Source organism: Anguilla rostrata, chromosome 12, assembly GCF_018555375.3.
Source record: "Anguilla rostrata isolate EN2019 chromosome 12, ASM1855537v3, whole genome shotgun sequence".
NCBI classification, from domain to species: Eukaryota; Metazoa; Chordata; class Actinopteri; order Anguilliformes; family Anguillidae; genus Anguilla; species Anguilla rostrata.
The window spans coordinates 35213177-35230863 of record NC_057944.1 but is presented as its reverse complement, the minus strand read 5'-3'; the positions used below and the strand labels follow the sequence as shown (position 1 = coordinate 35230863).

At 36.1% G+C, this 17687-nt stretch overlaps 5 protein-coding genes across 5 annotated transcripts in view; 2 read left to right on the top strand and 3 right to left on the bottom strand.

Moving 5' to 3' along the window:
• LOC135236186 (olfactory receptor 52E8-like) overlaps positions 1–17687 on the top strand; it is a 126073-nt gene that overhangs the window by 10230 nt on the left and 98156 nt on the right. Inside the window, exon 2 of the mRNA XM_064302418.1 lies at positions 6270–6355. Coding sequence (XP_064158488.1) covers positions 6315–6355 — 41 coding nt within the window. The 5' untranslated portion in view covers positions 6270–6314. The remainder of the gene's footprint in view (positions 1–6269; positions 6356–17687) is intronic.
• Positions 1–17687, top strand: part of LOC135236188 (olfactory receptor 52E8-like) — a 121212-nt gene that overhangs the window by 10243 nt on the left and 93282 nt on the right. Inside the window, exon 2 of the mRNA XM_064302420.1 lies at positions 6270–6355. The gene's annotated coding sequence lies outside the window, so the exon portion shown is untranslated. The remainder of the gene's footprint in view (positions 1–6269; positions 6356–17687) is intronic.
• Positions 1856–2880, bottom strand: LOC135236002 (olfactory receptor 1E16-like). Its single transcript, XM_064302117.1, has one exon. It carries the CDS (start codon positions 2828–2830, stop codon positions 1856–1858), a length of 975 nt encoding a protein of 324 aa, XP_064158187.1. The 5' UTR covers positions 2831–2880.
• On the bottom strand, positions 8045–9035 carry LOC135236692 (olfactory receptor 52E8-like). Its single transcript, XM_064303180.1, has one exon. It carries the CDS (start codon positions 9005–9007, stop codon positions 8045–8047), a length of 963 nt encoding a protein of 320 aa, XP_064159250.1. The 5' UTR covers positions 9008–9035.
• Positions 13196–14246, bottom strand: LOC135236062 (olfactory receptor 1M1-like). The gene has a single exon (XM_064302225.1). It carries the CDS (start codon positions 14187–14189, stop codon positions 13227–13229), a length of 963 nt encoding a protein of 320 aa, XP_064158295.1. The 5' UTR covers positions 14190–14246; the 3' UTR covers positions 13196–13226.

Genomic DNA, 17687 nt, shown 5'->3' with positions numbered 1-17687 from the left:
ATGGGGAAGAATGGTTTGTAATTACTCACCACTGTCACTTTAGCAGAGAATGACGTAATAGGCTTTCCTCACTTTGGTTGCCCAAGTTGCATATTTACAGTACAGGAACATTGACTCCTTATATACATCTTGCTCTGGGGTTTTCTGTACATGTGCCATGGTAATGAATCTGGGGAGCTCATTAACTACAGTAACTCTGTCAATGCAATATTTTTGTTTTTCGAGAAGACTAACCAGGTTAATTAGAATCCGATTCCATCTTCCCCGAGTTAAAAGGGAAATTCACTTTATAACACTTCTGCTTCTTGTGACTGATATTGTCCTTCTAATGAATGGGTCCCCCTTCATTTTTCAAGTAGTTATTTCATTATGTTAATATTTTACACTGTTTTGTTGTTTTCCTTTACGAATGAAGGAAGTAGACCCAGGCAGTTTAGTGTCGAACTCGAGGATGCATATCATTGCGCGACTTCTGATGTGGGCTTACCTGCAGACAATAACATTAGGTTGGTCGTAGAAATAGCGTTGTATGACTACTAGCTATCGAAACCGAAAATGTCTGACGACGAAGGAGATTTTGTCTTTGACCATGGGACTGTTGTGCCCTATCGATTTGAGCCGGAATACACAGAAGAAGAGCTGGCTAATACAGCTCCAGGCGTCAGACGGTCGCCTTGGTAGTCGGTGGCTTCAAAGTGGTCACTGCATATCCTTAGTCCTCCTTTGCGAACTTATTCGGCTGTTATGTTGTGGTGTCTGATTACATCCAGCCTTGTCTTGCACAAAGTTGCATCGCGTGGAAAACGATGAAAATGTGCTTTCAAGCCAAGTTTAACAGGGGCATTATAACAACCGGGTACAATGCACCTCACTATTACAATGATATCGCATGAAACAAAAGCTAGCAAACGTTAGTTTGTTCGATTTCAATTCTAAGTTAACGGAATGTTTTGCTTCGCTTCTTCTCGATTCTGCCGCGAAACGAAATCGAAGAAAAAACCGGAAACCGTACTACTATGTGGACTTGCGCTACAAAAATTAGGTCTTTCTTTCTAACGTTAAACATTTAAAATGAAACAACTAATCGAAAAATGAAGGGCGACACATTCATTAGAAGGACAATATCAGTCACGAGAAGCAGAAGTGATATAAAGTGAATTTCCCTTTAATGAACAAGTAATTTCAGAGTAAAAGAGCAGAGTAAACTAGCGATTGTGGAATTGGATTGGAACAGTGAGATTGCAGGTTAAATGCAAGATGATCCACTGCCATTACACTCTTGAGTAAAGTAAAGGACCCCATCTCTATATGTGGCCCTCTCTGCACTGATAACAGTTTATCAGTGCATCTTCGATGGCCATACCTGTGTCTCCGCCTCGCTCGTGCCTTGATTTAATCTACTCTTCAGTGCCGGAGAAATGTCATTGCATACAACCATCCACATTAATTGCATGAACTTTAGTTAATTCAGCAGATTACCTAATCAGCCACACTTATAATATGTATTTTCTGTCTTTTATTTGTGCGATCTGCCCTTCAAAGCGTATGCATTAAGGAGAGAAGTGCACCTTGCGAAGACTCACACAGATGAAACGCATACTGCGCTTCCAGTGATACATAAGATGCATGTTTCTGGGGAATGTGGCTGAAACCAGTAGCGAAGGTTTAATCTGGCCCATCATATATATTTATTTACTCCTGTTTACGAATTAGCTCTCTTGATAGCTAGCAAGTGATCTGTTGAGCTCTTTCGCTAGTTAATGTAATATTCTGCAAAATATATTTACCAAGATTTAGTCAGACAAAAAATAAAAAACAGACACAGGGTCCTGAAATATCAATTAATTCCTTTATTTTAGTAGTTGAGTTCTGTTATTTCTCTTTTTCTTTTGAATTTCTTTTTTGAGAATTCCTTTACCTCTTCAGTGTTCAGCACATAAATGATTGGGTTCAACATGGGGGTAATGGCCTTTGCAAATGATGTACTCATGATCCTGGCATTGGGTTGAAGGGTTAAAGTTAGTGCAGCAATGTAGGTTCCCATTATCGGAAGATAATATAAAGCCACCAGTATTAGGTGTGCAGAACAAGTCTTAATTGCTTTAAATCGCCCTTCCCATGAAGCTATTTTAAACAGTGCACCAGCAATAAACACATATGAAAGGGCAGTCAACATAAAGGGTACATAAAGCAATAATATCATGTTAACATATGCAATGATAAAATTGATGTTAGTGTCATTACATGCCAAACTGTATATGGGTCCATGATCACAGAAGTAGCTTTTTACCACAATGGATTTACAAAAGGACAACCTGGTTATTAGAATCACCATTAAAATCAGCAAAACTGAATCACATGCCCACACTACTGTTAATATCACAGTCATTGCTGGCATTGTGATGATGTCATGATATCTCAGTGGCAAGCATATTGCCACCAATCTGTCATAGGCCAGAACGGTAAGAGTGAGGGACTGCAAAGAGGAAAAGAAAAACACAAAAAACATGTTGGCCAAGCAAGCGTCAAAGGAGATGTATTGTGAATTGAAAAGAAACATTGCAATTAAATTTGGAATAAGAGCAGCACTTTCACCCAAGTCAGCTAGAGCCAAATTAAAAACGGCCATGTACTTTGGGGTGTGAAAACTGCGCTCTGTGTATATAATAAACATGACAAAGGAGTTCCCCAACACAGAGACCACAAAAACAAAGCTCAGGAAAACATAATAGTATTTGGCATAGGGCATGTTATTCAAACCATTGATGAAAAAAAACGGTGGACGCACAAAAGTAGTATTTAGAGAGAGGGTGGAATTCAGGGAGTTCATTTCAGATGTGTTTAACTCCGATTTCCTCTCTGTTCTTGTTGCCTTACTTTTGTTTTTCTTTGTCCTGTAAATAAAAAACAAATAAACTGAATAACTCAATTACATTTAATGCAGGTGATCACCTTTCTCGCCATAGAAAAAAGGAAGGCAAACATTAAAACAATGTACAACTAACAATATTTGTCAATTACCATTTGTAGCATGAACTATGTCATTGTGTCTTCATGCGGTTTTAAACAACTCATTTCACATTTTCAAACACTTCCTCTGAAATAAAGCTGTCTCAATGACCAACTGCATGTCATTTTCACATGTATTAAACCCTCTGTACTCTGTATATATAAACTTCTCTATTCCTGCCTGTATGCACTTTCATATTTTGCTAGATTGAATCACCTATACTTATTTTGGTCTCACAGTAAACTTCTACACATTAAAGATAACCTCACCATGATTCTGGGTTATTGTTCTTTGTGCAGGTCACCGAGAATCAAATTTTAAATGTATTCATTAAATTTACTGAACAAACAGGCCTTTTTCATTGTTTATGTTATTTTGTGGCAATATTTGTGGTTTTTCTGGTTAGGCATTTAAAAGTATACAAAAGCTGTTTTTATCACTGTTTAACATTACTTTTTTACTTATTATTATTATTTTTTTGTATACTATTATTATTATTATTATTGAAGCATTATGTTGCACAGTCTACAAGGAGTTTGTCGCACCAGCATTTCACTGTATGTACATGTTCATGCACGTGACAAATAAAGCCTTTGAACTTTGAACATGTTCTTGCAGTTGCAATTCACTGCAAAAAAAAAAACTTTTTGAAACAATCTGCACTTTTATTTCAGATAATGTTTAAGTAGCCCAAAAAAAATGGCATACCTAATGTATTATTAGACATATATTTTATGGTTTGGTTTCGTAGCCAAATGATAATTCGGTAAATTCAGCATGTCCTAGATCCTGCAGGTCGTCACTGAGAGAATCAGCACAGCAACGTAGCAAATGCACCGGTATATTTACAGTTCGATAGTCGGAGCAGTCATGGAGAGAATCAGCGCAGCTACTTGCAAACATTTCGCTCAGTTATATTTTTCCCATGATGGGCAGGACTGCTGCCGTGGGCTATGAATGGCAAATTGTGGTCACTCACTCACTCACGGACGACCTGAGGGGGACGTCTTGTAGGACGCATGTGCAGGTGGTGCTTCGTTTAGTAGGACGTATGCGCAGGTAGCGACGCCTTTATCTGTCTGCATCTCCCAAAATCTCCACTTCAAACGGCACAAGATTTTTGAGCATAGCTTTATCGCCTAACGTTACTTTAGCTAACCCTAACATGTTAGCATTTCACCTACTTTAGTTAACCTAGTTAGCGTCATGGGTCTGGACGGTTTCGTGCTTGTTGGTTTCTGAGCTGTCCTTCTGGTGTAAACCAAAACAAACTTTATCAAACAAACTGCAACAAGATGAAGAGACAGTAGCAGTGCATACAATGGCATTTGTATTTATTGGATGTCTTAAATATGGAAAAAAATAGATGTTTCTAAAAAAAAATTTGACTAACCGATTTTTAATCAAAAATACCTGCCAGTTATTCAACCAAGATTTTTTTTAGTTGAAGACAGCCCTGCCAGAACACATCAGAAATAACATTAACTGTATACATGATGCACAGGGGTGAGTGCTAGGACACTGGTTATTTGATTTTACTGTAACTACGTACAGTAGATACTTAAAAAAAAAAGTAAAAATAAATAAATAAAAAACGATCTTGTTAAACATCTCCAAAGTTAAAGGTGAGGTAAGTGCATCAGTTTTCATATCTATTCACTAATAAAGATCAGTCCCATTAAGAAAAATGGTGATCTTACAAATACTATGTGGCCTATATATTTCAGAAGGGGAAGAATGTTTCTTAATTACTCACCACTGTCACTTTAGCGGAGGATGACGTAATAGGCTTTCTCCACTTTGGTCGCCCTAGTTGCGTATTTACAGTAGAGGAAGATTGACTCCTTTTATACATCTTGCTCTGGGGTTTTCTGTACGTGTGCCATGGTAATGAACCTGGGGAGCTCATTAACTATAGTACCTCTGCCAGTACAATATTTTTTGTTTTTTGAGAAAACTAACCAGGTCAATTACCAGAATCCGATTCCATCTTCCTTGAGTTAATGTCAGAGCTAACTAGCAGAGTAAACTAGTGATTGTGGAACTGGATTTGAATGGTGAGATTGCAGGTTATATGCAAGACTGCATGTGTTTTGACATACAGGGAGCGCCATACTTTTTGGGACAAAGACATATTAAAATGGTTAAAGTGCACATTCTCAGCTTTTATTTAAGGGCATTGTTAGGGATTGACCAATGGCTGGATGATGGTAAGTAGTGTTTTCCAAAACCAGTGAGTTTGCTTTTATTCTGTTAGCAGTTGGGAAGCCAGTAAATGAACATATATACAGTGAAAAGTACCAAAAAAACACAAAACAAAAACTTTACAGAAAAAAAAAATGAAATAAATAAATGGCCATATGTTGCCAGGCTGTATTCAGACCCTGAACACAATAGCACCCTACTTTTCTTGGCACTTCCAACGTAAAAACTAGACTGGAACTCAAGTGAGAAGCCTAATGCAGCCGTTTATAGAAGCAGTTCCTACCATTACCCCAATTAGCAATAATTAAACAATAAACATTACAAAATGCACAATTGAACATAAAAAGACGTATTAGTAATATAATTAAAATGAACAAAGACAATATTTTTCATTTCAATGGTAAAAAGGGTTCTGATCAGCATTGAAATACACTGTATTACACTGATCGCGAAATCCCCCCTACTACAATGACACAGTCCATCAGCACCCCCGGGAACCCATCTACAAATATACCACTTGGTACAGTCGCATCTGTTTCGCGGAAAATACAAGGTCACAGAAAGAATGCTGAAAGAATGTGAGTTCAGTACACATTAGCGTTAAAAGATTCTGGCGATCAATAAATGCTGATTTACAAACAGTAACATGTATGTGTTTTGTGTTTGAGAAACTGTAATACATTAAATAACAAGCATTACGACCTTGATATAGATATAGTTGTGAATACCGGTAGGCCCTTCCTGGCTCTCTAAATTCCCATGCTGTCTCACCAGGACACATCCTTGTGCTGGGCGATCCCGGTGCAGAAGCGCGTGGGAGTCGGACTGTGGTGGTTTGCGAGGGATTAGCTACAAGCTGCCACAAGGTGAAGAGCTCCAAACCATTTTACCGTTTAATTATTATTATTATTATTATTTTATTGTCAAATAAGTATTGTAGTTAAATAGCATCTTGTGAAATGATAATGTTTTTGTGCTCTCCAAGTGTTTACTTGAAATGAAAATATTCAACGAAAATATTCAATGATTTTTAAAAATAGTTTCATCGACGTAGGATGGCCCGGAAGTGTCCACGACTGAAGGGTTCTTCGGAATTGTGATGTTCACGACATGGCAGAAAGAGGAGTCCTTTTTCCAAATGTGAGTTATCTTCTCCTGTACATGCACTAAAACATGTGGGCTACACGCACGTACCGCACACTTGTGGTCTCCCTCCATATCTCTCTCACAGACAGTTATAATCATGTTTCTGAAAAGCTGATTAAACATGACACAATCCTATTTTAATTTCCATATCTAAGTTTATGATAATATTTTGTATATTTAAGTAATTACATGTTGCCTTCATGATTATGACAAATCAAGATGTGTGTATATATATATATATATATATATATATATATATATATATATATATATATATGATGTAAAGATATGAACTTAAAAAAAATTCTAAATTAACCTCATCAAGTGGGACTAACATTACATGTCACTTAGGGTATGGGAAATGCTCATTCTTATTTACTGTGCACTGATATGTGCTGGGTTAATGTAAGATTTCCCTTAGAGTGATCATAAACATTAACATTTTTAAATGATTTACTTGACTTTTTTTTGTAGTTAAATATATGATTGTTATGATGTACAGCAGTACACAATCGATTTGGAGATACTGAAGGCCCACAGGTCTCACTGTTTGCTTCATAGATCTTTAGTAGTTCTGCATATCACCCTCAGATTTTGCATATTTATAGTGAGGGAGTTTATGATGCAGGACATGCACAGTTCTACCTGTTATACATACATGATCCCTCAGTATTTGATTTCAAACTGAAGGAGTACAGCTTCCTTTTTGTATTCTTGCCAATTGCATTTGTACAGTAGCACATTCCTTCTACCTAAATTACATATATAATCTAATTCAATTATTGTAATTGGTACAATTGTCTTGCTTCGTTTAAGCCATTTTACAAGTCTCTGTGATGCTCAGACACTTGTAAAAGTAAAGTTATGATGCCTTAAATAGAACACCGCCTAATTGGGCGATTACCACTTGATTTTAATTTAGACTCTGGGAAAGCCAAAAGCCCAAGGCTGGCAGATCTCTGAGGCCTTTGAGCACAATAAGGAGTTAAACGTTCACAGATATAATTGGCCACCGAACCATGTAAGTCCCTGTAAGTAATTGATAAAACTTTAAAATTGATTCTAAAAGCAACAGGCAACCAGTGCAGAGAAGCCAGAATTGGGGTGGAGCGGAGTGTTCCTCAGGCGATATTTGCCATATTTCGGAAAAAAATGGATTTCGGAAAAAAAAAATTGTAGGGCCCTTCAATTTCGTTGAAGGACCAAAAGTAGTTGCTAAGTACACCTCTAAAAAAAGTAATGAACTGTTACAGCCACTACACAAATTTGAATGCAGTTGCACTATCTGCAGAATATAGTTAAACTGCTAGATTAACCACACGTTAAACTACTCCCTAACACTGTGTAACAAAGTGCATTATTCACAAACAACACAACAACAGAATGCAAAAATTTTAAAGTGAATCAATATTGCCATAAGCAACATTTGTAGTTCATCACATTTTAAACATTAAGCTTATTAAAAGGAATGAATTTAATAAAATAGAAATGTAACGTTCTACAAAAAATATTAACCAAGATCTAGAATTGATATTTATTTACTTTTTTAAAGTTTTTTTGAGAATTTCTTAAGGAATTCTTAACTTCTGCCTCAACCTGTTTTCACAGACTGCAGAGGTTGTAATACAGTAAAAAGCAGTGTTCCTCTAATATCAATTCATTCTTTTCCTGTATTTTGATTGCTTATTTCTGCAGTTTTCTTCTATGAAATGTTTTTTTTGAGACTTCCTTTACCTCTTCAGTGTTCAGCACATAAATGATTGGGTTCAACATGGGGGTAATGGCATTTCCAAATGATGTACTCATGATCCTGGCATTGGGAGGAACAGTAAAAGCAATTGCAGCAATGTAGGTGCCAAGTATTGGAAGATAATATAAAGCCACCAGTATTAGGTGTGCAGAACAAGTCTTAATGGCTTTAAGTCGCCCTTCCCATGAAGCTATTTTAAAAAGTGCAACAGAAATAAACGCATATGACAGTACAGTCAAAATAAAGGGTACATAAAGTAATAATGCTATATTAGCAATTGCCATGATAGCATTGACAAGATAGTCATTGCATGCCAGAAGGAATATCGGTGCATGGTCACAGAAGAAGCTTTTTACTACAATGGATTTGCAAAAGGACAACCTGGTAACCAAAGACACCATTAAAATCAGTAAAACTGAACCATATGCCCACATCACTGTTAATATCACAACCATTGCTCGCATTGTGATAATGGCATGGTATCTCAGTGGCAAGCATATTGCCACCAATCTATCATAGGCCAAAACAGTTAGAGTGAGAGACTGCAAACTGGCAAAGAAAAAGACAAAAAACATGTTGGCCAAGCAAGCGTCAAAGGAGATGTATTGTGAATCAAAAAGAAACATTGCAATAAAATTTGGGATAAGAGCAGCAGTTTCACCCAAGTCAGCTACAGCCAAATTAAAAACGGCCAAATACTTTGGGGTGTGAAAACTGCGCTCTGTGTATATAATAAAAATGACAAAGGAGTTCCCCAACACAGATACTACAAAAACAAAGCTCAGGAAAACATAGTAGTATTTGGCATGGGTCATGTTATTCAAACCAGTGATGAAAAAATAAGGGGGACGCACAAAAGTAGTATTTAGAGAGAGGTTGGAATTCAGGGAGTTCATTGCAGATGGTTCTAACTCTGAGTTCTTCTCTTTGTTGCCTTACTTTTGTTTTTTCTTTGCCCTGTAAGTAAAACAAACAAAAAAACATATTAACTGAATAACTCAATTACATTTAATGCAGCTGTTTTATTTTCAAATCTGAAAACATTTAAATTAAAAGTCTTTTGATCTCCTTTCTCGCCATAGAAAAAGGAAGGCCAACGTTTTAAAAATAGTTGGCAAAATATGAGATAAAGTCTACAGTAGCAACAATGTACAGCTAACTATATCTGTTAGTTACTATTTGTAGCATGAACTATGCCATTGTGTCTTCATGCAGTTCACATTTTCAAAAACTTCCTCTGAAATAAAGCTGTCTCAATGACCAACTACGTGTCAGAGGACATTTTTATTTCTATTTTTTGACACACTTAATGTGTGTTGATAATCTCTACAGTGCCTGTCATTCTCTCTGTTTCCCTGGAGCTCCAGGCTCGTGCCTCGCTGTGGTAAATGGACTGCATTTATATAGCGCTTTTATCCAAAGCGCTTTACAATTGATGCCTCTCATTCGCCAGAGCAGTTAGGGGTTAGGTGTCTTGCTCAAGGACACTTCGACATGCCCAGGGTGGGGTTTGAACCGGCAACCCTCCAACTGCCAGACAATCGGTCTTATCTCCTGAGCTATGTCGCTGTGTTCATGAGAACACTCCAGCCCTATCCCTGTTATCTCTTTTTCATTATTATTTGTTATTTTTGTTATTTTATGGCAATGTTTGTGGTTTTTATGGTTGGGCTTTTAAAAGTATACAAAAGCTGTTCTTGTCGCCGTTTAACATGTTGCAGTTGCAATTCACAGTAAAAATACTTTTAGAAACTATTTTTTAAGATAGCCTAGGACCTGAATGCACCAGAACCACATCTGATGAAAACACGTTTGCATTTTAATTAAGGTTAATTTAATTAGCCCAATAAACTGGCATACAGATAATGCATTATTAGTAATAAATTTTATGGTTTGGTTTAGTAACCAAATGATAAGCCAAATGTCCTGGATCCTGCAGGTCGGCACTGAGAGAATCAGCACAGCAACGTAGCAAACGCACCGGTATATTTACAGTTTGATAGTTGGAGCAGTCATGGAGAGAACAAGCACAGCTACTTGCAAACGCTTCGCTCGGTTATATTTTTGGTTTCTGAGCTGTCCTTCTGGTGTAAACCTAAACAAACTTTATCAAACAGATTGCAACAAGATGAAGAGACAGTAGCAGTTCATACAATGGAATAAATTTGGATTTATTGGACGTCTTTAAATATGAAAAAATAGATGTTTTCACATTTTGACTAACCAATTTTTAGTCGAAAAAAAAAACAGCCATTTATTTGACCAAGATTTTCTTTAGTCCAAGACAGCCCTGCCAGAACACATCACAAATAACATTAACTGTATACATGATGCACAGGGCTGAGTGCTAGGACACACGTTATTTGATTTGTCTGTAACATGCTATGTAAAAAGTTGTGTAAGTCGCTCTGGATAAGAGCGTCTGCTAAATGCCTGTAATGTAATGTAATTTAATGTAATGTAACTACGTAGATACTTTAGAAAATGTAAGAAAAAAAAACATTATCTTGTTAAACATCTCCAAAGTTAAAGGTGAGGTAAGTGTATCGGTTTTCATATCTGTTCACTAAAAAAAAGATCAGTTCCATTAAGAAAAATGGTAATCTGATAAATAATATTATCTCAGAAGGGGAAGAATGCTTTATAATTACTCACCACTGTCACTTTAGCAGAAAATGAGGTAATAGGCTTTCTTCACTTTGGTTGCCCAAGTTGCATATTTACAGTACAGGAACACTGACTCCTTATATACATCTTGCTCTGGGGTTTTCTGTACGTGTGCCATGGTAATGAATCTGGGGAGCTCATTAATTACAGTAACTCTGTCAATGCAATATTTTTGTTTTTTGAGAAAGCTAACCAGGTTAATTACCAGAATTTGAGTCCATCTTCCCTGAGTTAATGAACAAGTAATTTCAGCAGACAGGTAAACTAGCAGAGTAAACTAACGATTGTGGAACTGAATTGGAACAGTGAGATTGCAGGTTAAATGCAAAATGGTCCACTGCCATTATACCCTTGAGCAAAGTAAAGGACCCCATTTCTCTTTGTAGCCCTCTCTGTTCCCACCCATCTGAGTAAAGTGAAAGGTATACTTAAAAAAGGATTTATGAATTTCAGATATTCAAAATTACCCTCATCAAGTAGGACTAACATTAGTAAACTAACGTTCGTAAATTATTAGTAAACTAACCACAAAATTAGAAATGGTCACCCAGCTAGCTAGCAAATGTTAGGTTAAAACTGTGATGCCATATGCTGAATCTAACGTTAATGTTAGCCTATAATTGAGAAACAAGGGTGTGAAGATATTGTTAACTATCTAGCTGGGCAACATCATCAACCTGTATCTCAATAGGCTAACATCAACGTCACTGAGCATATCACATCACCTTTCTAGTCTAAGTAATAAATTTATATGCTTGCTAGTTCTTCCTTACCAGTAAAGTTATCACACTCCAATGTGTCTTCCTATCCACTAAAGATGCTGCTTCATTGGTGGCTTAGTCATGTGTTATGTTTGATACATTAATTTACCATGAAGCAACATTTCTCTGATGGTGGGATATTAATTTCTTGCAATTGTATTGTACATAATGTGTGGGGTATTAGTATCTCCATGGGCAATATTTGTCACTTACAGTATGGGGAAAACTAATTCATATTTACTGTGTACTGAGATATGTGCTGGGTTAATGTAAGATTTCCCTTGGAGTGATCATGAACATTAGCATTTGTAAAATGCCTTCCCATCGCCATGCAAAAAAAGATTGCATACTATAGAGTACAGACAAAAGATGCAAGAATAAATGATTACATATTTAGGTATGTGTGTCAGAGGGTGGCACAGTGTTTTTGCATTATTTTTCGATGTGATATCAATGTTTCATCTTCTAAACCATCATAAAGGGCAATGTTATGTGCTTTATAATGGACAAAAAAGCATTTTATTCATTTTTGGAGAGGTGTTGGATGGTTTTTGTACTCCTATATATTAGAAAACATAATAATCCCTGCTTAAAAATTATTTACTTGACTCAAAACTGTTTTGTTTTTTTTGTAGTTAAATATATGATTATGTTATGATGTACAGCAGTACACAATAGATTTGGAGTGGCCAGCAGGGCACACTGTTTCATAGATCTTTAGTAGTTCTGCATATCACCCTCAGATTTTGCGTATTTATAGTCAGGGAGTTTATATGCACAGTTCTACCTGTTATGCATACATGATCTCTCAGTATTTTATTTCAAACTGAAGGAGTACAGCTTCCTTTTTGCATTTTCGCCAAATTAATTACATTAGTACAGTAGCACGTTCCTTCTTCCTAAATTACGAATATAATCATTCTTATAATCATGCCTAATTGGGCGATCACCACCTGATTTTAATCCAGACTGCGGAAAAGCCAAAAGCCCAAGGCTGGCAGACCTGTGAGGCCTTCGAGCACAATGAGGAGTTAAACATTCACAAATACAATTGGGCATCAAACCATGTAAATCCCTGTAAGTAATAAATAAAACTTTAAAATTGATTCTAAAAGCAACAGGCAACCAGTGCAGAGAAGCCAGAATTTGGGTAGAGCAGAGTGTTCCTCAGGTGATATTTGCCCAAAGGGATTTTGGAAAAAAAAAAAAATTGTAGGGCCAAAAGTAGTTGCTAACTCCACCTCAAAAAAAGTAATGAACTGCTACAACCACTACACAAATCTGAATGCAGTTATCTATCTGAAAAATATAATTATAATGCTAGTTTAACCACACGTTAAACTACTCCCTAACACTGTGTGTAACAAAGTGCATTATTCACAAACAACACAACAACAGAATGCAAAAATTTTAAAGTGAATCAATATTGCCATAAGCAACATTTGTAGTTCATCACATTTTAAACATTAAGCTTATTAAAAGGAATGAATTTAATAAAATAGAAATGTAACGTTCTACAAAAAATATTAACCAAGATCTAGAATTGATATTTATTTACTTTTTTAAAGTTTTTTTGAGAATTCTTAACTTCTGCCTCGACCTGTTTTCACAGACTGCAGAGGTTGTAATACAGTAAAAAGCAGTGTTCCTCTAATATCAATTCATTCTTTTCCTGTATTTTGATTGCTTATTTCTGCTGTTTTCTTCTATGAAATTTTTTTTTTGAGACTTCCTTTACCTCTTCAGTGTTCAGCACATAAATGATTGGGTTCAACATGGGGGTAATGGCATTTGCAAATGATGTACTCATGATCCTGGCATTGGGAGGAACAGTAAAAGCAATTGCAGCAATGTAGGTGCCAAGTATTGGAAGATAATATAAAGCCACCAGCATTAGGTGTGCAGAACAAGTCTTAATTGCTTTAAGTCGCCCTTCCCATGAAGCTATTTTAAAAAGTGCAACAGAAATAAACGCATATGACAGTACAGTCAAAATAAAGGGTACATAAAGTAATAATGCTATATTAGCAATTGCCATGATAGCATTGACAAGATAGTCATTGCATGCCAGAAAGAATATCGGTGCATGGTCACAGAAGTAGCTTTTTACTACAATGGATTTGCAAAAGGACAACCTGGTAACCAAAGACACCATTAAAATCAGTAAAACTGAATCATATGCCCACATCACTGTTAATATCACAACCATTGCTCGCATTGTGATAATGGCATGGTATCTCAGTGGCAAGCATATTGCCACCAATCTATCATAGGCCAAAACAGTTAGAGTGAGTGCTTGCAAACTGGCAAAGAAAAACACAAAAAACATGTTGGCCAAGCAAGCGTCAAAGGAGATGTATTGTGAATCAAAAAGAAACATTGCAATAAAATTTGGGATAAGAGCAGCAGTTTCACCCAAGTCAGCTACAGCCAAATTAAAAACGGCCAAATACTTTGGGGTGTGAAAACTGCGCTCTGTGTATATAATAAAAATGACAAAGGAGTTCCCCAACACAGATACTACAAAAACACAGCTCAGGAAAACATAGTAGTATTTGGCATGGGTCATGTTATTCAAACCAGTGATGAAAAAATAAGGGGGACGCACAGAAGTAGTATTTAGAGAGAGGTTGGAATTCAGGGAGTTCATTGCAGATGGTTCTAACTCTGAGTTCTTCTCTTTGTTGCCTTACTTTTGTTTTTTCTTTGCCCTGTAAGTAAAACAAAAAAAAAACATATTAACTGAATAACTCAATTACATTTAATGCAGCTGTTTTATTTTCAAATCTGAAAACATTTAAATTAAAACGTCTTTTGATCTCCTTTCTCGCCAAAGAAAAAGGAAGGCCAACGTTTTAAAAATAGTTGACAAAATATGAGAAAGTCTACAGTAGCAACAATGTACAGCTAACTATATCTGTCAGTTACTATTTGTAGCATGAACTATGCCATTGTGTCTTCATGCAGTTCACATTTTCAAAAACTTCCTCTGAAATAAAGCTGTCTCAATGACCAACTACGTGTCAGAGGACATAATTTTATTTCTATTTTTTGACACACTTAATATGTGTGTTGATAATCTCTACAGTGCCTGTCATTCTCTCTGTTTCCCTGGAGCTCCAGGCTCGTGCCTCGCTGTGGTAAATGGTAAATGGACTGCATTTATATAGCGCTTTTATCCAAAGCTTTTAATTATGCTTCATTTCGCAGGCAGTTGGGTTAGAGGTGGGTTTCTGTCAAGGACTTACATGCCCGGGTGACAGTTGAACGTGCAACCTCACAGCTGCAGACAATCGTCATCTCTGAGCTATCGCTGTGTTCATGAGAACACTCAGCCCTATCCCTGTTATCCTTTTTCATTATTATTTGTTATTTTTGTTATTTATGGCAATGTTTGTAGTTTTTATGGTTGGGCTTTTAAAAATATACAAAAGCTGTTCTTGATGCCGTTAACATGTGCGTTGCAATTCACAGTAAAAATACTTAGAAACTATTTTAAGATAGCCTAGGACCTGATGCACCAGAACCACATCTGATGAAACACGTTTGCATTTATTAAGGTTAATTTAATTAGCCAATAAACTGCATACAGATAATGCATTATTAGTAATAATTTATGTTTGGTTAGTAACCAAATGATAAGCAAATGTCCTGATCCTGCAGGTCGCACTGGAGAATCAGCACAGCAACGTAAACGCACGATATTACAGTTTGATAGTTGGAGCAGTCATGGAGAGAACAAGCACAGCTACTTGCAAACGCTTCGCTCGGTTATATTTTTGGTTTCTGAGCTGTCCTTCTGGTGTAAACCTAAACAAACTTTATCAAACAGATTGCAACAAGATGAAGAGACAGTAGCAGTTCATACAATGGAATAAATTTGGATTTATTGGACGTCTTTAAATATGAAAAATAGATGTTTTAACATTTTGACTAACCAATGTTTAGTCGGAAAAAAAAACAGCCATTTATTTGACCAAGATTTTCTTTAGTCCAAGACAGCTCTGCCAGAACACATAACAAATAACATTAACTGTATACATGATGCACAGGGGTAAGTGTTAGGACACACATTATTTGATTTGTCTGTAACTACGTAGATACTTTAGAAAATGTAAGAAAAAAAACATTATCTTGTTAAACATCTCCAAAGTTAAAGGTGAGGTAAGTGTATCAGTTTTCATATCTATTCACTAAAAAAAAGATCAGTCCCATTAAGAAAAATGGTAATCTGATAAATAATATTATCTCAGAAGGGGAAGAATGCTTTATAATTACTCACCACTGTCACTTTAGCAGAAAATGAGGTAATAGGCTTTCTTCACTTTGGTCGCTCAAGTTGCATATTTACAGTACAGGAACACTGACTCCTTATATACACCTTGCTCTGGGGTTTTCTGTACGTGTGCCATGGTAATGAATCTGGGGAGCTCATTAATTACAGTAACTCTGTCAATGCAATATTTTTGTTTTTTGAGAAAGCTAACCAGGTTAATTACCAGAATTTGAGTCCATCTTCCTTGAGTTAATGAACAAGTGATTTCAGCAGACAAGTAAACTAGCAGAGTAAACTAACGATTGTGGAACTGAATTGGAACGGTGAGATTGCAGGTTAAATGCAAAATGGTCCACTGCCATTATACCCTTGAGCAAAGTAAAGGACCCCATTTCTCTTTGTAGCCCTCTCTGTTCCCACCCATCTGAGTAAAGTGAAAGGTATACTTAAAAAAGGATTTATGAATTTCAGATATTCAAAATTACCCTCATCAAGTAGGACTAACATTAGTAAACTAACGTTCGTAAATTATTAGTAAACTAACCACAAAATTAGAAATGGTCACCCAGCTAGCTAGCAAATGTTAGGTTAAAACTGTGATGCCATATGCTGAATCTAACGTTAATGTTAGCCTATAATTGAGAAACAAGGGTGTGAAGATATTGTTAACTATCTAGCTGGGCAACATCATCAACCTGTATCTCAATAGGCTAACATCAACGTCACTGAGCATATCACATCACCTTTCTAGTCTAAGTAATAAATTTATATGCTTGCTAGTTCTTCCTTACCAGTAAAGTTATCACACTCCAATGTGTCTTCCCTATCCACTAAAGATGCTGCTTCATTGGTGGCTTAGTCATGTGTTATGTTTGATACATTAATTTACCATGAAGCAACATTTCTCTGATGGTGGGATATTAATTTCTTGCAATTGTATTGTACATAATGTGTGGGGTATTAGTATCTCCATGGGCAATATTTGTCACTTACAGTATGGGGAAAACTAATTCATATTTACTGTGTACTGAGATATGTGCTGGGTTAATGTAAGATTTCCCTTGGAGTGATCATGAACATTAGCATTTGTAAAATGCCTTCCCATCGCCATGCAAAAAAAGATTGCATACTATAGAGTACAGACAAAAGATGCAAGAATAAATGATTACATATTTAGGTATGTGTGTCAGAGGGTGGCACAGTGTTTTTGCATTATTTTTCAATGTGTTATCAATGTTTCATCTTCTAAACCATCATAAAGGGCAATGTTATGTGCTTTATAATGGACAAAAAAGCATTTTATTCATTTTTGGAGAGGTGTTGGATGGTTTTTGTACTCCTATATATTAGAAAACATAATAATCCCTGCTTAAAAATGATTTACTTGACTCAAAACTGTTTTTTTTTTTTTTGTAGTTAAATATATGATTATGTTATGATGTACAGCAGTACACAATAGATTTGGAGTGGCCAGCAGGGCACACTGTTTCATAGATCTTTAGTAGTTCTGCATATCACCCTCAGATTTTGCGTATTTATAGTCAGGGAGTTTATATGCACAGTTCTACCTGTTATGCATACATGATCTCTCAGTATTTTATTTCAAACTGAAGGAGTACAGCTTCCTTTTTGCATTTTCGCCAAATTAATTGCATTAGTACAGTAGCACGTTCCTTCTTCCTAAATTACGAATATAATCATTCTTATAATCATGCTTCATTTAAGCCATTTTACAAGTCTCTGTGATGATCAGACACTTGTGCAAGTGAATTTATAATGCCTTAAATAGAACACCACCTAATTTGGCAAAATGTTGTTAAAAACAGTTAAATGGTTAAAGACAATGGTAAAAGATGTTCGGACATGTGTCCA